Source organism: Ursus arctos, unplaced genomic scaffold (genome assembly GCF_023065955.2).
Source record: "Ursus arctos isolate Adak ecotype North America unplaced genomic scaffold, UrsArc2.0 scaffold_22, whole genome shotgun sequence".
Taxonomy (NCBI): domain Eukaryota; kingdom Metazoa; phylum Chordata; class Mammalia; order Carnivora; family Ursidae; genus Ursus; species Ursus arctos.
Window position 1 is genome coordinate 6,891,469 of NW_026622897.1, and position 27,138 is coordinate 6,918,606.

The 27,138-nt window shown below is 44.4% G+C and overlaps 1 protein-coding gene across 6 annotated transcripts in view; it reads left to right on the forward strand.

Annotated features, from left to right (window-relative positions):
* ZC3H12C (zinc finger CCCH-type containing 12C) overlaps window positions 1–19,737 on the forward strand; it is a 131,673-nt gene extending 111,936 nt beyond the window's left edge. For all 6 annotated transcript variants that reach the window (XM_044386675.3, XM_026505805.4, XM_026505806.4 and 3 more), the window contains 4 exons: window positions 5,128–5,267; window positions 9,911–10,145; window positions 11,850–11,956; window positions 12,581–19,737. In XM_044386675.3, the coding sequence (XP_044242610.1) occupies window positions 5,128–5,267; window positions 9,911–10,145; window positions 11,850–11,956; window positions 12,581–13,977 (1,879 nt within the window). In that variant the 3' untranslated portion in view covers window positions 13,978–19,737. The remainder of the gene's footprint in view (window positions 1–5,127; window positions 5,268–9,910; window positions 10,146–11,849; window positions 11,957–12,580) is intronic.
* Window positions 19,738–27,138: the final 7,401 nt, after the last annotated feature.

A 27,138-nucleotide genomic window follows, 5' to 3' on the forward strand; every position in this document is an offset into this window, starting at 1 on the left:
AAGTTGTTCTCAGACCCTAAAGCCATTGGCAAATATCCAGCCAAAAAGTCATCGTCTCTTTCTTCTCCATCCCAGGCAAAGAAGGTGAAGGGGGAGTAGGGGGAGAAGCAGCAATAGCGAGAAGGCTTGGGAACCAGGAGAAAGAAGCCTAGAGTTTCTTAATTCATTCTTTGTGGCTGTCCGGGTTCATTCTTTTATTTATTTCCTGGTATTCAGAGATACCAATAATCCTTTTAAATAGGGTTTTTCAAAAAATCCCTATAAATAAACCAATTTGCCTACATCAGATGAGCCTTTCTCTGGTCATTGCAAAGCAGGATTTTTATAAGCATGCTTATTCCAAACATGACAGAGTACAATAAGCCTTTTAGGAAAGGTACCTGCTGATAGACCTCTTATATTCTTCTACCTTTAAAGCCAGTGGTGAATCACATGCGAACTTTGAGCCTGTATTATATAGGAACTCAGAATTTTTGCAGAGTTAGTGTGGAATTTTCCCTGGGAACCCAATCCCACGGAGTCAAAAGGACATGTTTTAGCAAACATTCAGGGTCTCTTACCTAATCAGAGGTGGCCACACATCTTCCAACAAATTCAGCATTGGAAGGACTCACATGAGGTATACCATCTTTATCGCCAAATTGTTGAAATGAAAAAGAAATCAAGGCCCAAGGGAACATGCCAATTCATAAATATAGAATTAGCTATTTTTACTACCGAGAAAATGCATGCAGACATAGCCCGTAAGTGACTAAAGAACTATAATGAATTTTCTTCTCTATTTATATGGAATTAAAACTTCAGTTCTTAAACATCATCCTACTTATTTTAGTAAATACTCAACACACAGTTCATTTGCACCAGGAACTACTGTGTGGCTGCTCTGACGTCCTGTTTTTATAATTCTTTATCAGAACCTCCTACAAGTACTGCATCCAGCACGTATGAGGACACACATCCGTCAACGTGCCTCCCTAAGGGGAGATCAGCTTCAGTCTCCTAAAGCTCTCCTAGTCTGTAGAAGTCCCGTCTGCAGTGTGGAACCACCTGTCATTTATCTGCTTGGGCTTTTAATATTTCTGCGGATGATTCTGGGCCTTGGGAGCTGGGAGGCACTTCCAAGGCAACAGCAACCATTCCAGGGATTTCGTGGTTAGCACTCATTTCTTTGGTCTGATAAGGAGAAGGTCGGCTGGGAAAGTGTCAGAGACTCAAAGACCCGCTCTACACATGCACACTCGCCTGCCTCTCCCTGCCCCCACGTGAGCTCCCAGTCTGGGTCAAGCATGAGAGCCAATCGCTAATTGCATTGAACCCGATTCCATATTAGTGTGGGGTGTTACTATACCTGGATATGGAATTACTATGTTTTAGAGAAAGCACGCCTTCAACTTTATAAAGTACTGCCAAATTGTTCTCCTGAATAGTTATACCAATTTACACTCCCACCTGTAATGTATGAGTTTCTACTTTCACACATCCTTGGCAACATCTGGTGTTTGCAGACTTTATTTTTTCCAATCTTATGAGTGTGAAGTGGTGTCTCATTTTTGGCTTTAATTTGCATGTCTTCACTAGTGAGCATCTTTTCATATGTTCGTTGGTCATTTGGGTTTCCTCTTCTGTGAATTCAGTGTTCATATCTTTTGCCTTAAAACGGTTAACCTTTCTCAATGTATAGGAATACTTTGTGAGTACCAGCCTTTTCTTTGGTCCTATACATTGTAAGTACCTTGTTCCAATCTACGGCATTTTTGTTTATTCTTTGGCATAAAGCTTTATGTACTCAAATCTATCAGTCTTCTTGATAGCACATGGTTGTGTGTCTTCTTTAAGAAGTATTTCCCCATCAGGACGCCTGGATGGCTCAGTCAGTTAAGCCTCTACTCTTGGTTTCAGCTCAGGTCATGATCTCAGGGTCATGACACGGAACCCTGCATAGGGCTCTGTGCTCAGCACAGAGTCTGCTTAAGATCCTTTCTTCCTCTCCCTCTATCCCTCCCCCTGCTCGCACACGCTCTAAAATACAATCTTGGAAAAAAACAACAGTATTTCGCCATCCTGATGTCTGTGTGTCCTATAATTTCTTTTAAAAGCTTTACAGTATTTTTCATATTTAAATCTTTGATTTACAATTTATTTTTGTGTATGGTAGGAGATAAAAATACAATTGTTTTCCATATAAATAATCAGTTACCCGAGGACCATGTTAAATGGTCCATCTACATTAATTTCTAATGTCACTTATACACATGTATTACCTTCAGGTCACTCTTCTGTTGTATATTTTGTTTTTTAATCTTTGCCTGTACCAATATAACCTTGACTGGATTTCTGTAGTTTTATACTACACATTGACAACTAACAGGAAAGTTCCTCCTCTTTCGTTCAATACTGCTTAACCATTCTTGGTCTTTTGTTTTCCCATAGTAATTTTAGGATGAGCCTCTCGGGTTTCCTAAAATTCCCTTTGAGGACTTTTATTGGAATTTCAGATTAATCTGAGAATTGCCATCATCATATGTACAGTCTCACCATCCATGAAAATGGTATATTATTGTTCCTTTCATTCAAATCCTCACTTATGCCCTTCAATACAGGCTTTCCATTTTGGTTTGCTCCATAAAGCTCTTGTCTATCTTTTCCTCTTTAGATTTTAGTTTTTGTTACTTTCACAGATGGGATAATTTTTTTAAGACTTATTTATTTGAGAGAGAGGCAAGCAAGGAGGGGAGGCAGAGGAAGAGAGAGAATCCTGAAGCAGACTTCCTGCTGAGCACAGAATCCAACACGGGGCTCTATCCCAGGACCCTGAGCTCATGACCTGAGCTGAAATGAAGAGTCAGCTGCTTAACTGACTGAACCGCCCAGGTACCCCTACAAATGGGATTTTTTAGTTAAAATTTTAAATAGGTTTGCTAGTATAGAGCAATACAGATTTTTGAACTAGAACCTTGTATCTTCAGTGTAATAACATATTATCCAAGAGTATTGTATGTATGATACAGTTTCTTGCTGTCTGTGGAAATCTGTTCTGGGGCCTAGTACAAAGCCAATTTCATAGATCTTCCACATGTATTTGAAATGATTTTCTCATTTTGTGCAGGTTTTTGTTTATGTCCATTAGATAAGCTTGTAATTGACTGTCCCAGTTGTCTGTATTCTTAACTGCATTTTCTGCTTCATCATTCAGTTAATACTTTCTTTCTACTAATCCAATTATCTTTTGGAGACTCAGTTCACAATTATTATAGCGTCCTTGTGAATTCTTTTTACTATTATTTGAATGCTTTTTTGTCCTCCTAATGTTTTTACATTAAAATACATATTCATAGAGCTTTCCAAGTTTTCTTTAGCTACAAAGGATAGAAAACTTGACTACAGTTTCTTAAATTGAGGGAGGCATTTTCTTCTCAAATAACAATGTCAGAGATAGGCGTTGGTCTACCCACTGAGAAACCTGGGCTCTTTGTGTCTGTGTATCATTCACACTGTGACACCTTTCTTCCTCTTGCTGGCTTTCTCCCTATGAGGTATTGTTGGATGGGGGGGAGGGGTGGTGGGGCCAAGGGGAGGGTACTAACAACCTTTACCGTCAGTATCTCATGGGATAGTACCTGTTTCAGCATCTAGAGGATCTTTGTCCCGTGATTGTAAAGGATTTGCTGTTGCCACACATTTTGTGAACATTCTTCGCAGAAATAGATCTTATCTTCTAACGAGTCAAATGTGACCATTTCCCTTCTCAAGTGAAGCCACCGGGGAGAAAGTGCTGATGCAGTCCTCTCTTTAGAGCCAGAAGCAGTTAAATGCTCAAGCCTCGGGAAACCAAATGTCATTAATGACTAGCAAGGCACAATACACTTAGATTTCAAAGCATTAATACAAAATAAAAATATGGTCAGGTTTCAGTGAATGTTTGTATTTAGGAATTATATATGTGTGTGTGTGTGTGTGTGTGTATATATATATATTCTCTCAAGTGATGATACCAGTCTTTTCTATAGTTTTTCAGAAGACTGATTTCAGTATTTTCTATGAAACTCAGCATCACTGTGTATCATTTGCTGGGGCATTGGCGGGGCCACCAGGTAGCCCGACTTACTCAGGAACTAGGACCTCAACGCCCCCCACTTCCCTCCCTCCAAAATGCCCACTGCATCTGAGTCCACCTGTGACCTTGCCCCGGACATTTGATGGAACGTGAACAGTCTATGTGGTTGGCATTTATAGGCTTCACGCTCTACAAAGCAAGTTGGTCTAATTCTGTTTTGTCCTTAAAATGATTATGTACATGGTTCTAGTACTTCCCAGGGGTTTAGAATACATTAATACACATAATATTTGATTTGTGCTAAAAATTAACAGCATTTACTTACCTTAGTTCATTCAGCCCTCCTTTGCACTGAGAAGTAAAGAATATCGGTCTCCATTATGGAGTTCAAGCTGCAAAAAATACAAAAATAAAAAGTTGTTACATTCAAAGCAGGAGACTTTCTTTAAAAACATTAGAATCAGTGTTATTTTTGAGTTATTAGGTTAAAGTGCACAGGTGGAGCCTGGTGCTAGATAATTATTTGAGTGACTACACTTTCATCTGAGCATTTTCTTGTCGGCACTAAAACTTCTTAATCCAGTTTTGAATGCCCTTGTCATCATTAATCCTTGTCCAACACAGTATTGTTAAAACCAGGTGTCTTTTCATTAAAGGACGTAGCAAGTGTTTCTTACAGGCGATTAAGCATTGTGAACATGATTTTCCATTTACAGATTTTTTTCTAGATGACTTTTCACATTTGAAGTTTTTGCGGTGGTGGAGACCCCTTCCTTTTCTCCCCATCCTGATTAAAAAGAGCTTGTATCTTTCTGACTAGTTAACCTCTAAAACTTGACACTGAAAAACTCACTTTTCTTTATTCTCCCCACAGTGATGATCCCCATCTTCATATGTTTCCTCACAGATTTTCAACTCTCTGGGTTCTCTCCGTGTTTCTCTGAGCTGTACAACTCCATCTTAAATTTGAAGTCCATTACTATTGTAATTAGATGATCAATTCTCCTTATAAATTTGAATTAATTTGAATTTAGATTTTGTTGTGTCTTACGTGTTCTGAAATCATCTTTCAGCCATGGAAACAAAGAAGTATTTTCCTGCCGGGGAATCAAATTGGCAGTGGATTGGTTTTTGGAAAGAGGCCACAAAGATGTTACAGTTTTTGTTCCAGCTTGGAGAAAAGAGCAGTCCCGACCTGATGCTCTCATTACAGGTAAGCCCTGTGAGTGGTCTGCTCGTAGCTTCAGACGTATCTGGGTGGGTCATCGGACACTGTCAGATGTCGCACTGACGAAGATGTCCATCTGGTCACTCAGTCTCTGTGACTGCCACATTCTCTGGGGTGAGACCTCAGCGTTGTTGGTGAGTTTACAAACTCTGAGGTTAAGGAAATAGTAATCCTTGCTCCATAAACCAATGGTTTGGGGTTTTTTGTTTTCTTTTTGTCATTTGGAAGCTTCTTCAAATTTTGACTTTGGGACATGCATAGGAGTCAGGAGACCTAGATTAAAATTTTGGTTTTGCCACTTCCTAGCCATTGGAGCAACGTGCTTGGAGTTCTGTTTCCCCTTCTGTAATATGAAATCAGCAACATAGTTCAAAACAGACCTTCAGGACCCTGGGGGGCTGCTGTCTGGGGTGAAGTAGAAGGAAAGGACTCCATCATTGAAGTGTCTGTATTTTGTAATTTTTAAATGTATGAGTTTCAGGCAAAGACACATTGCTGAACATTTTGCTGAAGTTAACTGTTCCTGCCCCTCTGTCCACCTCCAACGTTAACAGAAACTGAGGAACCTGTGTGAAGAAAACTATACTTTTCAAATCAAAAAGAGAGAGACCACAGAGCACATGCCTGAAGGGAAGAGTAATCATTTCAGTCATTACTTGAGCTGGCGTAAGAACAGATAAGCAAGACACGGTAGAGTCTAGACCTGTGGAAGCAGACCCTAGTCCATATAAGCTGTAAAGGGAAGAAGGTGCCAGAATTCACCAGGAGCACCAAGACATTGGATAACTCTTAGAAAAAATATACATATTTAGATCCTTATCTTACATCATGTAACAGTAAATTCCGGGTGGTTGAAGAATTGCCAAAAAACAATAGTCTTTGAATGGCTGGGGGAAAACCTTACCAAATTTTGGGAAGAAATTACAAAGGAAAAGATAATTTTCATTGCATGAAAATCTAAACTTCTGTATTTTGGGAAGTTTTCTTTAAAATAAGAACTTTTATTTACCTAAGAGGGAAAAAAAATATAAGCAAAGAATCAACATCCTTAACATCTAAAGAGCTCATACACACCAGGAAAACACACACAGAGCTCTCCCCAGGATAGAAATGGTAACATGGTAGGAATAGCTCACAGAACGCAGGTGCCCAATAAGAGAAAAAAGTTCAGCCTCATTAGCAGTTCAAGAAATGACAAATATAGGGGCGCCTGGGTGGCTCAGTTGGTGAAGCGTCTGCCTTCAGCTCAGGTCATGATCCCAGAGTCCTAGTATCGAGCCCCCCCTCAGGCTCTCTGTTCAGCGGGGAGTCTGCTTTTCCCTCTGCCCTTCACCCTGCTTGTGCTCTCTAGCTCTCTCACTCTCATATAAATAAATAAAATCCTTTAAAAAAATGACAAATTTAAACAACTCTTGTATTTCACCCATCAAATTAGCAGAGATTGAAAAACTGGTAAGCCTGGGGGAGCTCTTCCTTCACTGCTGTGGAAACAAATTGTTACAACCTCTCTAAAAAAAAAACAGTTGGGTCTTCAGATATTAATATTCTTTTTGTTTTTTAAAGATTTTATTTATTTATTTGACAGAGATAGAGACAGCCAGCGAGAGAGGGAACACAAGCAGGAGGAGTGGGAGAGGAAGCAGCAGGCACATAGTGGAAGAGCCTGATGTGGGGCTCGATCCCATAACGCCGGGATCACGCCTTGAGCCAAAGGCAGATGCTTAACCGCTGTGCCACCCAGGCGCTCCCAGATATTAATATTCTTGGATCTACTAGTTCCCCTAAGTCCTCAGAAAATAAAACAGAGTTACAGGCGCAGATTTAGAACCACAAAGACATTCAGTGCGTTATTACTCAAATAGAAAAAAAAAAATAGAAATAAACCATACATTCACTAGAATGGTTCGAGAAGTTAGAATATGTATTAGAATATTTAGGCAGAATGTCTAATGGCCTGAGGAAATGCTCTTTTCCATAAAAAGGTTTTATTGTGTGCGTGTATGTTTGCACTCACGTGCACACAAGCCTGTTCATCCATAGACCGATGATGGCAAGAACAGAATACAGAGAAAATGACTAGAAGGAAATATGCCAAAGTAGTCACGGTAATTGACTCAGTTTCATGACTTTGAGGTTTTATTTCTCCCTCCTTCTGAGTATTTTCCCTTTCCTAATTTTGCTCAAGGAACTTAGAGTACTTTAAAGAATAGTGGAAAATAAATTGAAAAAGAGAAAACAATATTTATACATGTAAATGACTGGAAAGCTTGACATGGAAAGAAGATGAGCCCAAGAAGAAGGGAAAAAGATCACGGGCGTGGCCGGTGTGTCTGAGTTTACTTTTTAAAATACCAGCACGCAGGGCTCTGGAACGCATCAGGATGCAATATACTTTGTAAACCATGTTCAACTCCACTTGACCCTGAACAACCATACGGTGCTGTGAACGTAGTTTCACTTATGATTTTCTTCCTAACATTTTCTCTCTAGCTGACTTTAAGAATATAGTATAGAATATATGTAACATAGAAGACGTGGCTTCCAAGCGGTGCTTAAGTTCGGGGGCGGGGGGAGGGAGTGAGGGGGTCACACCCTAACCCTGCCTTGTCTAAGGGCTGATCAAAGGTCCATAGGTGTTTTCTCCCCCCAGGTAATAAGTCCAACTAAAACCTTCATCCAGATAAAACCTGGTAAATTGAATAGTCCATTATTTTTTCACAGTACAAAAAAGGAAACTTGACCCATATTTTCAGGCTCTCCCATAGAGATTCAGACTCGAGCTTCTTCCAGTGAGGTAACACCAATTTTACAAGCACAAAGCTTGTTATCAGGTGCTGTGCTAGGAATTAGCCATAATGAATCTGTATCTACTTAAGTTAGGATTATTTATCCTAATGGGTGTCCATTTTACCTCAAATTAGCTGTACTAGAAAAAGCAAATTAAGCGAGATGATGTTGACCGTTAGGCCAGCACCCTTCTTTCTCTGATCATGTCGTGGCGTACCGTGTATGAGTAACACTCCCACAAATAAAGTAGCAGGGCTTGTTCACGAGCGCAGCAGCTAACCGGGAAGACCTCAGAAGACCCATCTCTAAACCCCCCAAGCACTCATTCTACAGACGTTTATGGAGTAAGTCCTGTTCTGCTAATGGAAATAGAAACATTTTGAGGGCAGGTACCACGTCTCGTTTAGCAGGGCAACACACAAATAATTATGACAAATCCCATCGTTGAAACTGAGCTTTTGAGTTTGTATTGGTTTTCTGTGATTGAGAGATCAATAGTTACCTGTTAAAATTCAGTTGAACGGGGTTGAGAGCTTGCTAGGCTCTGTGCTAAGTGCTTGTCTATGTGACAGCTCCCTGACTTCTAGCCTCCTGACTGCGTCAGAGGCTCAGTAAGGTCTGACTGCCAAATATAGAAAATGCCAGAACCTCAGATTTACCCATGATTTGCTGCTTCGAACACCCACACTTCCTCCAATTCTACTCTGCTGCTTTTCTAAACCAGTGTTCTGGTCTTGATGAAGTCATGTCAGGCACATCATGTCATCTATACGCCAGCTTTAGAGCCAGCGACGCCTAATCCCTCTTCTGTTCCTTCCCCGGGACCCTGTTCATCCCCACCACAGCCCTTGCTTATTACCTAGTTGGCTTGCCCGTCCGGTGACTGACACCTTCTTGAGGAGAGGTCATTCTTAACCCTGGTGGCCAGTGACACTTGACACACCATAGCATAGGTATGCCATACTGGTGGCTGAAAACAGATTTTTTAAAAATTAGCAATTCCAGTTAATAAACACAGAGTAGTAGTTTTTTGTTTTTTTCTTTTTAAATCATGACCCACTGATTCTGGGCCCAAATGTACGATGGTGGGAAGACAGGAGGTGGAAGAGCCAAAGAAGGAAGGAGGGATGGTGGAGAGAGAATTTTTATCAATTATCAAAATAGGAACTCCAGCACCTTTTTAAAACAAAACCACTCCGCAAGTCCGAGTTACAAAGTGCTGAAGAGAAGCTGTGCTTACTCTGTCGGGCAGCTTCCCCTGCAGTCGCTTCTCCGCCCCCTTTCGTGCGGCCCCAGCTCTGGGACGATGCTGTGCTCGTTGCCACGTTTCCTGGGAAAGGACATGAAACGTGTTAACAGTCCCGTCCCTAACAACAGTTCTGACCTCCCTGCCTCCTCCACGAACCTTCCACATCATGAGACACCCCCCTGCCACCCCAGCGACTTCTGCTAGTGCTTCTCAGACTCTCCCCCCATCACCTCCACTAGTCAGAAAACAGAAGGACAAATGGGGGTTGGGGGGGCACACACCTGAGCCCCACAGCTGCTTTGTCAGAATGGCATAATGAAAAACATCACTGAGCACATGGATTTTTATTCTGTTAGAGTTTCAAATTGTTTTTAATTACTTTGGGGGCTACTTTTAAAGCCTTTATTATTGCAATCCTCAAGGAAGAATATTGGGAGTTAAAAATGTGTTCCATCTACAAACTGTAAATCATAATCCCTAATGAAATGATGGCATAAATCCAGTTCCTCTCATAAAAGCTCACATGGTGTGCAGGTTGCCCTCTGTTATGTATGTACTTACTCCTGAAATTCTGCCCTGATTGTTCTTGCAGATCAAGAAATTCTGCGGAAATTAGAGAAGGAGAAAATCCTGGTGTTCACGCCCTCCCGACGAGTGCAGGGCAGGCGGGTGGTGTGCTACGATGACCGGTTCATCGTGAAGCTGGCCTTTGAGTCGGATGGGATCATTGTGTCCAATGACAACTACCGGGACCTGGCGAACGAGAAACCAGAGTGGAAGAAGTTCATAGATGAGCGATTGTTAATGTACTCCTTTGTCAATGACAAGTAAGTGAAACCGTTCACTGACCAGGTCCTGCTTCCCCGCAGACGGAGCCGGCCGTGGCAGCTGCTGCAGGAGCCCTCGCTCCGCCTGCCAGACCAGACCGAAGGCACTTTTCTTCCCACAGCGGACTTCCCTCTGATCCTCAGCGGGAGTCAGGAAGCTGTGGGGGGGGACAGGCCCCTGCGCTGTAGGACACGAACACGGCAAGTCTGTCAGAACAGACGGGAATGGTTTTGGAACATATCGACCCCCGAAAACACTGCCTTTCAAAATCTGCCTAGAGCCTTGATCGCTTAAATATGTTTTTTAAAATACATGATGTTTTTAAATGTTATACCAATGGTAAGACTCCAGTCGTTAAGTTGATAAATGGACAGACGACAATAAAAAGCAGGTCTCCTGAGAAATAAGTATATTTATAAATATGGGGGAATCAAAAATGCAAACTAAATCTACAAAGAACTTTTCTTTTACCCACTCAATTCACAAAAATATTTTTTATGCTGTTAGAGATATAGTGAAATGGCCAATACAGTTTGGCGCAGGTCAGCAGAAGCCCTGGAAATACGTATACCCTCTCAGGCCCATCATCTGCTTTCTGGGAATATATAGCCTGAGGGAAAAAGACCAGATATGTTCGTTTCTGTATTCTTTATAATTGCAAGAATTCCAAGGCAGCTAAAGGTACAGAAATCAGTTAAGCAACTCCGCAACTACTGGAATATTCTTCAGCATTATGAGTATGAAGGCTATTGAGGAACATGGAAATTTATTTGTTAGAGAGACAAAGCGCAAAATCATATTTGTGTTTGTGAAATGTGTATGCATACAGAAACGACTAAACTGCAACACATAATTTTATTAAGATCATAGGATTGAGTTGACTCTCCTGTTTTTAATAATGTTGCCATCTTGTTTTAATGAATAGTAAACACTATATTTGCTAAGTGTTCTTAGCCACATTGACACTCCCTTAAGAGTTCGAACAACATTGTTCACATTTCATGGGTAACCTCTTGGCCCATTTCAAGTTCCAACAGTGACATAACAAGTAGCAGAGATTGTCCGTTATAACATCTTCCTGTTATGCTACTCATGCTGTGAACTCGTGTCCAAGAGATTTTTTCCATCTCTCTGCTGAGGCACAAAGAGAATGGGCTGTGGGGTTCGACGTGGAATCTCAGCTGTACCGTGTGGACTTAGATCAAAGTCACTTAATTAGGAAAGTGTATTAATCTGCAAAAATTAATACCTGAAGAGCCCACTGTCAGGAAGAAAGGAGAGGGGGTACCTCGGGCCTGGAACAGGGTTGGGCCAGTGTCCATCTTCCTGTCCACTGCTCCTCGCTCGCCCAGCCCTTTACTACTTGACAAGATCGAGGCTCGGAAACTGTCCTAGAATGGCATTGTGTTGTTTTCTGAAGTCCTTACAAAATCCCAAGACTGACAGGAAGAAAGAATTCGTGAGAACATGAATTAAATAAATTGAATTAAAATCAATACAAGTTTGGCTTGACACACTGTAATTTTGTGTTCATTAAGAAAATTCTGTGTACTGAGATTTTTTTTACTCCATGAATGCTGAATCAGAATACTTGATTAAAAATGTTTTAAAGACCTTAGAGTGAATCAGTCTCTACCTTCTGTCTTCAGAATTAAATTACCGGCCTCCTACTTAGGTATCATTTTGTATTCTCTCCATGACAGGTTCATGCCCCCTGATGACCCTCTTGGCAGACACGGCCCAAGCCTGGATAATTTTCTGAGGAAGAAACCTATTGTTCCTGAACACAAAAAGCAGCCTTGTCCATACGGTAACTTTCCTTATAACCATTTAATATGTGCCTTTAGAACACAGTATGTTGTTAAACTTTTGTTAAAAATAAACATGTTCTATTTTGGATGGTATAGTATGTGGTTCTTTAGATCCTAATTAAAGAAAACATCTTAGCCCGGAAGAAAAAAAAAAAAAGTAATTATTTTTACCTAGTCGGGTTCAATGCAAATGTATTTCCCAAAACATGGTTCCCAAAAGTCCACTAATTCAGGCGGGTGAAAATGCGGCGCTCTGACGCGGAGCTACACCTCAGATGGGCAGGGCTTCACGCGCTACCGCCGTACTTGTGCTCTTCAGAGCAGAAGGTCCCGATTACGAAGCCAGACTGGAAGAGGATGGGCAGGTAGGAGCTGAGGACACAGGGTATTAACCCAAACCTCTGGAGGTGACTTAATCACCGGGCCAGTGTGTTGTGTGCTCTAGAGAGGACCGCAGGGGGACGACTGAAAGGGAGCAGGCCTCCCGAGTAAGGGACAGAGGAGCGACTTAGTATATCTTCCATTTCTGCTTTGTTTCTTTCACAAGTTAAAACAGTCGTGCGAGACTGAGCTGCCAGGTCTGGTGGTACGCTCCTTTGCCTAATTCATGTTCCTCTTCGTAGGAAAGAAGTGTACCTATGGACACAAGTGCAAATACTACCATCCCGAGAGGGGCAGCCAGCCGCAGCGGTCGGTGGCTGATGAGCTTCGCGCCATGTCTAGAAACACCGCAGCCAAAACCGCCAACGAAGGAGGACTGGTAAAAAGCAACAGTGTTCCCTGCAGTACAAAAGCGGACAGCACTTCCGATGTCAAACGAGGTGCTCCAAAGAGGCAATCGGACCCAAGCATAAGGACCCAAGTCTACCAAGACCTAGAGGAAAAGCTTCCCACCAAAAACAAATTGGAAACCAGGTCTGTACCTTCTTTAGTTAGTATCCCGGCTACTTCTACTGCAAAACCCCAAAGCACTACATCTCTAAGCAATGGCCTTCCATCTGGAGTTCATTTCCCACCTCAGGATCAAAGACCACAGGGACAATATCCTCCCATGATGATGGCAACCAAAAATCACGGAACGCCAATGCCTTATGAACAGTATCCCAAATGTGACTCGCCTGTTGACATCGGATACTATTCCATGTTGAACGCGTATTCAAATCTGAGTATCTCAGGCCCGCGCAGTCCTGAAAGGCGTTTCTCCCTGGACACAGATTACAGGATCAGCTCCGTAGCTTCTGACTGCAGCAGTGAAGGGAGCATGAGCTGTGGGAGCAGTGACTCCTACGTGGGGTACAACGACCGGTCCTATGTCAGTTCTCCCGACCCTCAGCTGGATGAGAATCTCAAGTGTCAACACATGCACCCGCATAGCCGCCTTAACTCCCAGCCCTTCCTGCAGAATTTCCATGACCCCTTAGCTAGAGTGCAAAGTTACAGTCACGAAGAACCAAAGTACCATCACAAGCCTCCTCTTCCACACCTGGCTGTGCACCTGCAGCACCCAGCTGTGGGGGCCCGGTCCAGCTGCCCCGGCGAGTACCCCTCGCCTCCAAGTTCCGGGCACTCGAAGGCGCCCCACCTGGGCCGGTCCCTAGTGGCCACGCGAATAGACAGCATTTCGGACTCCCGGCTGTACGACAGCTCTCCTTCCCGACCGAGAAAGCCTTACTCCCACCAGGAAGGGCTGGGAAGCTGGGATCGGCAGAGTTACGGCATGGACGCGTACGGCTACCGGCAGACTTACTCCTTGCCCGATAACTCCACGCAGCCGTGTTACGAGCAGTTCACCTTCCAGAGCCTACCCGAGCAGCAAGAGCCGACGTGGCGCATACCGTACTGCGGAATGCCACAAGACCCTCCAAGGTACCAAGACAACCGAGAAAAGATCTACGTCAACTTGTGCAACATCTTCCCCCCTGACCTTGTGAGAACGGTCATGAAAAGGAACCCTCACATGACAGACGCCCAGCAGCTGGCCGCGGCCATTCTAGTGGAGAAGTCACAGCTGGGCTACTGAAAGATGATGCATCTTTGTGGTGTTTAGTAGTTTTTTGTTCAGCTCAAATGCTGAGGGAGGTTTGCTACAATAGCACACGTGATCTCCTTCCGGCAAGGAGGTTATATAGTATCCATTTATGTGAACTACTGTATCATGGAACCTGTATGTATAGCCCCACATAGTGGAAGTATCACGGGATTGCTTTACATCCAAACTTTTTTTTAAACATTTCCTTTTTAAAGCTCTCTCCTTGGCTGGAAATTTTTCCAGTTTGATTTATTATTAGATGTCTCTGTGATCTTTGATATTAATCTTTGGTGCATCAGGGGTTTATATGCAGCACTTTTTATCCTTATTTTGTGTTTTATTAACTTGGTGTTTGTCTATCAATTGCAAGCAATTACAATACTTTCAGAATGTCGAACATTTGACTAGACCCTAGCCGACTATTTTTGCAAGCCAAGCTTAATTGGAATCTTTTACAGCTTTTTAAGTTATTTTTATTTGGGGAAGGTGGGCTTCTTTGTGCTATAATCATTATTTATAGAAACAAAGATATACTACAGCACTGACTTTATATTTTAAACAAAATGTAAGTTACCAGTTTATATGGAAATGGGTAACAGTCTATATTAGAATGATTTACAATATGGCACTTTTCATTGTTTTTTTTTTTGTTCGGATTTTGTTTCTGTTAAGTAATTAGTTAATTTAATATGGTTGACTTAAAGGAAAGCAGATGCAATCAATGGAAAAAATTGTTTCCATTTTTTTTTTAAACAAGTAAGGCAAAAGCCGTAACTGTTTCAGTTTAGAGCTTTGTTATCCAGCTTTGACGTGCTTCTTGACGGTAGAAGATGGAATTGAATTCCCAGATTCTCATCAACCCGTATTTTGAATGTGTTTGTCCTTTTTGTTTCGGGGCACAACAATACTGGATAAAAGAACCCTTTCACAGTACTTGCCTGTTTTTAATGAATCTAATTATTCTCAATGCAACTTTTATATTTAATATACTCTTAGCTTTCCTGTTTATCAAGGCTGGCCTGAGGTGTATGCATTGAGGATATGCAAAATCGATGGATACTGCACTATAGGAATGGTGATGGAGGTGTTGCAAGTGGTAACTTAAAATGTTTGTAAGATACTGTATATTTTCCATTTTCCTGAAGGTAGTAGTTTTTTTTTGGGGGGGGGGCCTGTTATATTATTAAGGCCAGATTCTTGCCACAAATAGTGTAGTTTTAGCTACAGACTAAAGTCTGTTCTAGTATTAGTAAGGGATATTTCTGGTTTCAAAGTCATGGGTTTTGCTAGATGCGAATTCATTTTTGTCCTCAGCAGACAGACCTCGCATTGAGGGGCGGACAGTCGTGTGTGCCTCACATGACCTCGCTGTTGCCTCCAGGCTCTGAATTTCACTTTGTGCGACAGACTTCTCCTGATCTGTTTGTGTCGTCTGCCTCGATGCCCTGGGTGTTCTGACCATTCTCTATGCTATAGTTTGAAGTAAAGCCCTGAAGAGCCAGAAAGTACCTTTTACTGTTGATACAAATTGTATCTTTTTAACTATAAGAACTATTTTGATTTGTAGATCTAGTGAAAACACAAATGTGTAACTATGATTAGACTTTTGGGCAACATTTTATCCCTTATTTAAATACAAAATTTTAAAGTACAATTGAGGTCTAGGATAGGGTAGAAAATAAAAGTAACAATTTAGGTAAATAAAAGTGTCTGTCTTAGTTTTATAGAATATATTAAAATATATTAAATACATTTATTGGCATTTTCTTTCTCCTAAAACTTATCTAGTGAGAACTTAAAAATAAAGGTAAAATGCTGCCTGAAAATAATGTCCAAGCACCTTTGACTAGGATAACATTTTCACTACTTGTGTGACACTGTGTGTTGCATGAAGTAGGATTTGGGTATACAGTAAATGCTTCTAAAAGGCATTGTGCATATTGACATATCCAATAATCTGAACCGTGTTCAGCAAACTTAATTCAGGAAAGTGGTGTTCTACACAATTATTGCTGTTGTTGTTGAGGTGAGTGTGGCCTTCCTCTGTAGCCAGAAACAATGCAGACGGAGCCACACAAACCGTTCTGAGTGATGTCTGGGTACGACCCTGCTCACTTCGTGAATCTCTTCTCCCTGATGTCGTCGGTCACTCTGTGGAACAAGTGTAGTGTAGGAGTAAACAGGTGCCAAATACAGGCCTACAGATGCGGAGTACCTTGTAGTTTAGTCCTGTTCTAAGCCTTTTTTGTTTGTTTAGTATGAAATCCCTTTTAAAATGTAGGTTTTGCTCCCATTTTCTTCATGTTAGCATTTTCACTATCTGAAGATTCTGCCAAACTGTACTAAATCTATTTCAGTGAGACCTTCGGTGATGTGTGTATCATACTCAGTCTGAGCTGCTCGTGTTGTTAGCTGACCGTTTGTCGTTGCTTCGTGGGGTGTAGACCGTGGAAAGAGAGTGCAGCTTGCCACTACCTGTCCTGAAGTGAATAGCTCTGAACCGCTCACACTGAAACTCTCAGTATCATGACTTGTGAGTGAAGAACTAGCAGTTTTCTTAGGTCAAGAGGACAATTTGTCCCCCTCCCTTTTGTGTTTGTTCGTTTGTTTGTAAGCACCCATGTTGCTTTCGGAGCTTAAGAATGAGATATTTGGCAGACTTTAGATACAGCAAATTCTTAATTCTCTAAAGCAATAAGTAAAAGGATCCATCGTTAAATTAAATCCATAGCTAATCCCAAACCTTCAGTGTAGCTGAACTTTTACCTTAATCCTATCTTTTACCAGATCTGCTAGTAGGTAACTGGAGAGGGAGGTGTTAGCAGAGAAACTGCCCAGAGTGGTCAACTGATAGAAGAGAAAGACTTCAGATTGGAGTATTCTGCCCCTGAATCATTGACAGTTGACTGTACTTTACCCAGTAATTTTAGCCAGTTCACTGTCTCTGTCTCAGTACAGAGGGAGTAGCATCCAGCTGGCCAAATCCTGGCCCTCACGGTTTCCTCCCTGCACGTGATACGTCCGTTTTCTGTCCATTTATGATCTCTGTATCCTGATAGAGTTTGTCATTGACCTCAACATTTGAAAGAAATGCACACCAGTATCAAATGTGTGATACTGGTAGAAACTTGAACTTTGTGCTTTTATGAAATTTCCTTTATGAGAATATGTAATACAACTAAAAAAGAGCATTTTTATATGTATATATACATACATGCCTACATACTTGTCATGAAGTATTAAAAACGGGAGAGGGTGTTATGCTTTCAGTGGCTGACCTTCCCTCCATTGAACTATGTCTGAGTTGTGGAGGACCAAGCCTGGAGTCTGGACGACCAACGATAAGATTTTAGAACCACTTGAATGGAAAGCAACTCTTCAATGGTTTTATTCCTGGTATTTTTAAAGAGTTATTTTGATAATTTTAATAGAATGTGTAATTTTAAAACACACAAAAAACTTAAAGTAGTATTGATTATACAGATAATTATTTAACGTGTCTTTTACGGATGTATCTATGTATATGAACAGTAATATATTTATAAAACAAACATACTTTGATTACGTTGTAGCTATTAGTTTGATAGGTTAGATATGGCTCTGGGTGTGTGTGTGTGTGTGTGTGTGTGTGTGTGTTTTGAAAACTCTCGAGCTGTTTTTCCCCGATTTAATGGCACTGACCCTAAGGTATATTTGTTTTCCTTCTCATTTTTCTATCCGACTGACTTACTCAAGATGAGCTTCCTAGGTATACACCCACAAATAAAATGAAGTGTAAAATCCATGAACTACACAGGCGCGTTAGCATAAAAGAAAGCAGAGTTAATGAAAGTAGAGAAGCAAGCCTGATTTCAGATTGGCCTGGGAAACTCCCTAGCGCAGGGACTGACCAACATTTTCAGTAAAGGATCAGGCAGTAACTAGCCCAGGGTTTGAGAATCATCTGGTCTCTCTAAACTGCTCACCTCTGCACGTACAGCACAAACGCAGCCGCAGACAAGAGTGTCAATGAGCAGTGTGGCTGTGCGGCCATCAAACTACTTACCGAAACAGGCAGGGGGCCGGTTGGGCTGGTGGGCGGGAGTTCGCACATCCCTGTGCCAGCGGGAGAAAACCAGGATTATTAAGCCGCAAGTCCTGATACATGTTAATACAAGAAATAAGAACGTATAAAGACAATGTTGTGATTGAAGGCCTTCAAAAGAGGATTGCGAGACGGTCCTGTTAAAGCATCTTAATTTCCTTGTTTATTCTGTCCTATCCATTACTTATTAGAGATACTGCTTACTGTTTAACTGCGCACACAAAAAAAGCATTCTGTCAACAGATGTTTTAATAAGTATCGAAATTTTTTCATGAACTTTGTATTTCTATTGATAAATGGGAATACCTTACCTACATTTATTTTTTAAGGGCCTCTCGGACCAAAAATTCTGTTGTGTTTTGAAAATTAGCATGTAATTAGCACAAAATATTTTAATGACTGCATTTGTCAGTTACATCTTTCTGCTGGTTTTTTGACTTCTAAGAAAATGACAGATGTGCCCTTCTTTAAAAATGGTTTTAAAGAAGATAAATATATTGTAATTTCACATACTATAGATTTATTCTGTAAGATTAAAAATTGTGACTAGTGTAATTGTAGGTATAATGTGCATTTGCTGTATTGTGACTCTTTTAAGAAACCAAGCATATCCCTGCTTTCTCTGTCCAGACCTTTAGTATAGATCTCTTTAGACACCTTAGGACTGTCCTTGGTGAATGATATTCTTAACATGATCATGTGTGATTTTAAATTCATTGAAACTACACACTGTGTTCATTCACAGTGCTTTATAAATTGTGCTAATGTTATAACATTATTTCCATAAGAACATTAAATAGTTCTGAACATTACCATCCACTTCAGTTATACTTTCTTTTAAAATTGGAATACAACTCTAGATTTTTAACAGTGCTTACGGTTTAAAATGGTCACTTTTTTCTTTTTCTTCTTTAATGCCGTCTGTTAACTTGCTCTTTGCTTTGTCACGATAACACCGTTATGTGTTAGATGTAGCTTTTTCCCTGTGGTCCCTAGTCTTATGATTTAAAAACAATTTAAGGTTTTGACCATTTGGCAGTTAAAATTTTTTTGAAAAGTCTGTGCATCTTTTAATTTAGTTTGATAAAATTTGTAAAACTTCACTTTTAAACCATGTACCAAATCTGCCAATTGTCTGCCTAAGATATTTCGGATGCATAACAGAGCTTTTGATCCCTCTCTCTCACTTAAAGCAGCTTATGTCTCAAGGGAAAAAAATTGAAAAGCAATGGCTTATTTTTATACAGTGTGTAGGTTTTAGATTTTCTCTGGTTTTTTTGAAATCATATGTTTCCTACCTAATACAAAATACCCACAAACACGCAAACCTCCTCGGAGACATAAACCCAGCGCTGCTAGTGAACCAGATGACTGATCTCATCGTTTCCTGTTAGGTTGTCTCCCCCTCCCCCCTCCCAGACCATAGTCCTATGCTGATGGAATTTCCAATTTGGTCTCTCAAACTTTTTTATAGGAAAATAAGGTAAAGAATGTTTAGAACCATCTGACAAACTGATGTGATTCTGTTTATCCCTCTGTTCTCTGTGTTTCTATAATGGAATTTTTACAACTCAAAAAATCAGTATTTTAGACTTACTGGAAATCCATATCAGAACAGTGATGTGAATCTGCCACTGAGAAAAAAATTAAAAATTTCATTTTTTTAATGGTGGTTTGTTTTTGTGTCATGATGAAATTGATCTCCTGCAGGAGCACAGATGCTAAATAATCGAGAGCACCTTTCTGTAGTCCCGTGGTTTGCCTGTATCCTGTGGTGAAGAACATAGGATATGCACATGTTCATTACCAACGTGGTAGAGCCATCGTTAACTCATAAGAACACTGGAATTAAAGGCCAAAGACAACTAGTCATTCCTTACTAGTCTAATAATTTCCCACCAGTGATTAACCTAAGCTACTTAGGGCTTTCTGCTTCATCTCGTGACCTGACGAGGTCTCAGTTGTGTGGATCTCGTTTGCTGCACCCTTCCTGGCCTGAGTCAAGCTTAGAATCTCACCAATGCCTACTCGAAGTGGGTTCACTTCCCTTATTTTATACCCACTAGGAATTGAAAATATTCTCTTTCGTATGTAGTCACAAATCCAAAATGCTCCCAAGATGTTCATGATCTAATATATTCATGTTCTATGTCCGTGTCTAAGAAACTTATTTCCAGATCAGAGAGGGTTTTTTTTTTATCCATTGTTTTTCAGTTTTTCATTTTGCTTCTTGGTTTTTTGTTTTTGTTTTCCTAAAATCACCATTTGTCAGGTGCGCCCCCCCCCCCCAAGCTCTTTACCTGGGATCTGGATTGAGGTGAGTTCACTCATCTCCGTCAGCAGAGTCGACTGGGATGTTCAGCTGTAGCCGGCAGAGAACGAGCGCATTCCCAGTCCCTGTGCGGTGGGAGAGGCGGGACTGAGAATCCAGGGAGGCGTCCGAGGAGGCTACCCCGAGGGCTAGTGCTCCTAGTTCGTTCCTCCCCCACCTCGTTCCTGCGTCTACAGAGAAAGGATTCATACATCCTGAGGAGTCAAGTACTGCTGGGGAAAGGGAGAGTTGAAACAGCAACTCGAATGCTGAGTTCATTCACAGCAAAATACCACTAGGTCTCTCGTTAATGGAACACACGTACTTACCAGCATTTGTGCCTCAGCCTCAGGTGCTGTTTCAAAGATTTATTTTTAGAGAAAGAGCGAGCAAGCAGGGGGAGAGGCAGAGGGTGAGGGAGAAAGAACCTTAAGCAGACTCCACACCGAGCACGGAGCCCGAAGAGGGGCTCGATCCCACGACCCTGAGATCATGACCTGAGCCGGAATCAAGAGTCGGGACGCTTAACCGACTGAGCCACCCAGAAACCCCTTGGCTTTAAGATTTTCAAAGCAACCTTTTAAAAAAGGCTTTCCTCTCTCCGTGCGAGCCTCAGGCCTGGCGTGGGGGTACACCCCCAATGTGCAGAGATGGGCCGATGGCTGAATGGAGGGAACCACCTCATCTGCCAGGTTGTTAGGCCTGAGTTTGACCCCTGCACACGCAGATCCACGTGAGTTCACGGGCGGTGGTTCTGCAAGTGCCGGGCACGTAAATACAGAGTCGCTTTCAGATGTCCCCGCAGAGCCTTCCTGCCCATACAGCTGTGCGGTGGAAGAGTTTCGGTTCTAACACATGTGATGTATCTTTGACGGCGTCTATTTCAGGAATGACGTCTTCACCTGCTTAAAGAGTTCTTGGCACCCTATTTCTGTGCTACCCCACTGTGAGGCCCTTCTTGGCTTAAGAGTTTTCCAGAGGTCATAAGAGGGAAATAAATGGAACAACAAAAATGATAAAACAGAAGGTAAACCTTCGAGAAGCTCAGAGCTCAGTAGGTCATGGACGGCATTACTGCTCCCCCAGCCCAGTCCTCCTGAAGGTGCCGCTCAGCACTCCCGTCTGCACCCCTGCCCCCTGACCTGAGTGAAAGGAGAGGCCAGTCCCTCCTGATGCGAAACTCCAGAGCCAATCCAGACAGAGCCGTAGGTGCTGCGGCAGCTCGGACAGACCATCCACATTTCTGGGAAGATGGCCAATCCAATCGGATGACTGTTTTTCTCTCTGAGCACCTGCTCTTACTTTATAACTAACTGCTCCCCTCAAGTTTGGAGAGGGCTAATGGGGAGACCACTCACATTTGAGGGCCCAGGACCATAGCTGAGTTGAACCACAGTTCTGTGCAATAGGCATTACGCCTTTTTAGAAATGAGACCAAGACTCAGCAAGGTTAAAGCATTTGCTCTGAGGCAAATCCCTTTGCTTCCAGAATTCTTTTTTCTGTTTACTGTGCTGCAAGACAGCATTGGGAATGTGCCCATGATGATCCTTGGTGTGGGTTATTGTGTAAAAATTTAGGAATAAACACCATGCTAAGACTTCACTGAGGGCAGGGAAAAACTAGGATAAAACAGAAATTAGAACTTGTGTTTCTACACTTCAGGAGATCACCACGCATTCAGGACTCTTGCTTTCTGCACCAATAGTCATGAGGAGGGTCACTCATGTTGGAGGGAAAGCTGACCCAAAATCGGCCTGTCCTGAAAGCTTGTCTGATGGCGCTGGCCCAGGACACAGGCCAGCTGACCAGGGCTCCCTGCTCAGGGCCTCAGGAAAACTGACAACACTGGTCAGTCCTATGCCAGAGGATTGGAATCTGGACTCCTGGACTCCACCTCCCCACCCCCCTTAGCGCCTTTTGTGGTCCTAAAGAGTAGAAGGCAGTACGTTCTTTTCTAATGTTTCCAATCATGCACAGTGCCCTTCCTGCATGTCCTTTGCAAAGCCCCGTTTAGCTCGCGGACTCTCCCAATGCCCACCGCAAACACAACACCTTTCATGCGAAGGGGCTGCCATTTGCAGTTCCCAGGCCTTCTATTTGCACAAATCCAGCATGAGATTAGAGCCAGACAAGTTTAATTAGGTGGCCCAGCAGATTCCCTTCTGTTCCCCAGGAGAGCTCAACGAGGAGAACACTCAAAGCGTAGGAAGTACAATATTGAAATGCACTTCCCACTTGCCCAATGTCTTGCCCTCCCCGCTCTTGTCTGGAGGCCTGTGCAAGCGAGCGTCCCACCCAGCCCGGCCTCCCTCCAGCCCTGTGAGCCCTGCCAGCACCTAGCACTGGGCACCAGGACACAGGCTTCTCCACCCCCAGCCTTCACAACTCCTCTATCTGCACGCCACTTTCCAAACTTGTAATTATCATTCGAGTGACTTCTGAGTGTGCATGTGGAAAGATTCGCAGAGATGGCAAACGCAATTGCAACCGCATGAAAAGCTATTTAGTCCACTCCAGAGGAGACTTATGGGTTTGCTGTGTATGTTACCAAATTAAAAAGACGAAGACAAAGCATGTTGAATGCAACGCACATTAAAATGCTATGAATTCCAAATCTGTCAAGGGAGATGCAGAGTAAATGCACGTTCTTCTAGTCCAAGCTCGACTTCATGGCCTATGTGGCATTCAGGGAGGCCAACAGCCATGGGCAGGGGCCTGAGCAGGACTGGAAGCCACCGCCACTGGCCCAAGAACAGCACGGCGAGGCTCCACCAGTCCTAGGTTCTTAAAAATCTCACTGCCTCCATCAGGCCCTTTCCTTCACATGCCCCCTCCCCTCCGCACCCCAGCACAGCTCTCCCTGGTTCCCAGTCATCCAGAAAGGTCAGGAGTCTCAGCTCTGCTCCTCCCTTTTCCCCTCGCCGGAGGCTCCCTGGTGACACTGAGCTCACCAGGTGGCAGTGGTCTTGGGGGTGGGGAAAGAGGATGGTGACAACTGGCCTTGAAAGATCCTGATCCATCTAACAGGAATGTAATACACAGAACTCCAATGCCACTTTCCAGATGGGGAGTAGGAAACGGTTAAGAGGGTACACTGAATCCAGCCACAAGCTCCAGTTATGTTGCAAAGATGTACATGCACCAAGGATCAAGCAGCCAGACTCTAGAGGTCCTAGCAGAAGCCAGGGGACAGTGTCACAGCTTGCTTCCTCGGCCCCTAAGGAGCCAAGGTCAGGTGTTCCTAAACCGGCCGTCTTGTGGGGCTTTTTGTGCACTGCCACCAGGCTGCCTTCCAAGCCTTACTCTGCTAACCTGGAGGGACTAGCACAAGTCCCCGACCCCAGTCAGCCTCGGGTCAGGGTACACCACCCCCTGCCACCGCCCCCTAAGCTCTGCCCACACGATCCAGACCTGAGCTGAGATCAAGGGTGGGATGCTTCCCTGACTGAGCCCACCAGGCGCCCCTACCCTGGCTGAGTTACTGAGCTCATGGGGAACAAGCTAGGATATACCCAGAGGCCAGAAGGCCGACGCCCCTGGGGGAGAAGCTCATGACTGGGGCCTTTAAACTAAATTACAAATGGGGGCTGCTGCAGCCTGACCAGAAGACGCATCCCCGGCCAGCACGGCTTTCTCGTGTCACTGCTCCCTGAAAGCCTGCAGCCCAGGCTCACTGGCTCCCACCGGCCCTCACCACCGGACCCTCCATTTCGTCATGCCCGCCTCAAGAATTGGGGTGTGGGATCCCTGCAAACAGGCAATACTGGGGCCAGTAAAAATACTGGAGGTTTCTAAACAAAGTACATGGTAAATCACAATTCTGAGGAAGACAGTAAATCCACATGAAGGTCGGTGAAGGGGGGTTGCTGCAATTACCCCTCCCTCCGAGAGTATTGGCAAGACCAACTATGGGGGCAGAACAGGAGCCCATGCAGGGACCCACCTTTGAAGTCAAATCCAATCGGACTTTTAATTTGGGTGATGCTGGATGAGGGTTTGGCCACACGGCCATCCAGGACACAGAAAATGCTGTGCCCGTCACAATGAGTGCCAGCTAAGGCCACCGTCCTGAGCACCGCTCCAGGGCAGCTGGCCAAACGTCGACACCTGTCCTGCCCTGGCCTATAAAAAACCTCCAGAACAGGAAGACCCCTTCTTCCCAATTCTTCTCTCCCCCGCCCCCACCGCACCACCCAGACCCACTCTCTACATAGCAACCAGAATATTCTCAGCAGTGTGAGTGCCAGCCACGGCCAAGGGTGTCCGCGTTAGCTCCCGCCACGGGCCTGGCCTCGGTCCTCCCCGGCCTCACCGGTCAGAATCTTCCCATTCTGGGCGTAGAGCAGAGGCCGCTCCCAGCACAGGAGTGTCCCCCGTGGACACGTCTTCCATCGCCTCTCTCAGGACAGGTCCCACCCCACATGGTCACCCGGCTCCCCCGGCCACTGCACGGGCAGCAGGCAGCACCATCGTCACCCTCGGGAAGCAGCGTCTCTCAGGCTCTGCTCCGTGGAAATCCGGCCCCTCCACTGGCCTCCTGGCAGCGCCCACCCACCGTCGGGCATTTCTGCTCGCCGAGCTCTCCCCCTGCTCTTCCCCGCCGTCGCGTCCGTCGCGTCTGGCAAGTTTCCTTCCCGCAGCTCTTCAGTCGGTCCTCGAGCAGCCCCGTCTGACCGAAGCCTTCCTGACGCCCTAAAAGTGCGGCTCCGAAGGACGAGGGTCCAAGATGGCAGCTCAGAAGCCGTGAACTGGCGTCCTTCGTGGACACGCCGGATCCTCGCGAGCCGCCCCGACTCTGCACGCGGGTACCAGCTCCTCCGGAGAAGGGACGGACGGCTGACGGAGCAGCTTCTGCGCGCCGAAGGAGAAGGGGACCACGAGAGAACTGGGGTTGGGAGGACCCCGGAGAGAACAGTGGGAGAGAACAGTGGGAGAGCACAGCCCACCCGGTGCTGCGAACACGGCGGGGAGGGGTAGGGCTCAGGCGGCCAGAGCAGATCCCTCGGCCCTGGGGCACACCCAGAAAAGCTGCGGTTGAAAAGGACAACCAGAATATAAAGGAACCAGCCCTGGAGCTTCTGCTCGGCAGCAAGGGGGCTGCCGGAACGCTCTCCAGGGTCAGAGGTGCTGGCAAGTACAACAGCTTGCATTCTCCTCCACTCCGACAGCACAGACGGAGCAGGGTTCTAGCCTCCCCCACCTTCACTGCCCCCACCTGCCACCCTGGACAGCCCCAGGACCCTAGCCCACACTAGCCCTGGCTGTTTCCCCAAGGCAGGCCCCAAACCCCCAGTGAGCAGCACTGTGTATGCTCCCCCTCTACCATGATAGTGCAACCTGGAACGGGTCCAGGAGCCCCAGCCAGCCTGCCACGTCAGCAAGCCCCAGGCCCTTAGCCATATCATCCCCAGATGCCCTGGGGCACAGAAAAAAAAAAGTGTGGTTTTAAAAAAAGAAGAATATAAAAGATCCAGCCCTAGAACCCTGCCATATGGCAGAGAAGCTACTGGAGCTCTCTGTGGGTCAGAGGCACCAGCAAGCACCACTGTTTACATTACCCCTTCACCTCGATAGCATGAGCTGGAGCAGGGTGACCTACCAGCTCAGTGAGACCCAGGCCTCTAGGCACACCAGCCTTAGCCATCCCACCAAGACAGCCCCAGAGTGATACCCAGTGGGATGTCCCTGGTCAGTGCTAAGTACGGCTCCCACCATCTCACCCACCATCTCACACAGGCACAAAGCAACTCGCAACACCCAGGCCCACACTAGCTCAGCTCCAGAGGACTCACAGAGCATTCCGGAACCCCCCAAGCATGCACCCACTTCAGTTTCAGCAATCTGGCCAGGACTGTACCAGGATCTCCTCACCAACACCTACCTTGGCTACAGCCACCTTGCCAAGGCACCCTCTTTATGTAGCATGCCACGACACCCCAGCCTGTATTGGCATCAACTCCAGCCACCCCACAAGGGTGTTCCCTGCACAGAGTACCCCAGGACACCCAAGGCATCCTCAGCACAGAGGGCACCAGGACCTCCCTGGGCTGCACCCACCACAGCTTCATATATCCTGAAAGGGTTCCTCTGGGAGATAGCCCTGGGACTACCCAGGTTGCACCCACTCAGACTTCAGATTTGCTGCCAGGACACCCTACACAGAGGCCATAGGACTGCCCAAACATGCTCAAAGTGGCTTCAACTGTCCAACCAGGAACGCTCTGTATGGAGAGCCCAGAGACCACCCCAGCCCACTGCCATGTCAGCTCCAGCCATCACATCATGCAGGCCCTAGCACAGAATACCCTGGGACTCCCCTCTGATGCCAACCACAGCTCCAACCAGCCAGTCAAAATGCACACATACACAATCCACAAATGAGACACTCATACACAAATCATTCCTTCAAGTTTAGCAGTAGTAGCTGTTCCCCATAATTCATAGGAATAAACACAGAAAGTCAAGCACAGTAAGGAGAACAAGGAATATGCTTCAAATAAAACAAGAAAAAAACTCAAAGGAATAAATGAAATGGAGAAAAGAAAACCACGCCATAAAAAGTTCAAAGAAATGGTCATAAAGATGCTTACCCAACTGGGGACAAGAGTGGATGAACTCAGTGACAGCTTCAACAAAGAGATAGCAAATGGAGACAAGAATCAGCATCAAAGAATAACTGAAATGAAAAATACACGAGAGGGAATCAACAAACAGATTAGAGAATGTCAAAGAAAGAATCAGTGATCTGGAAGACGG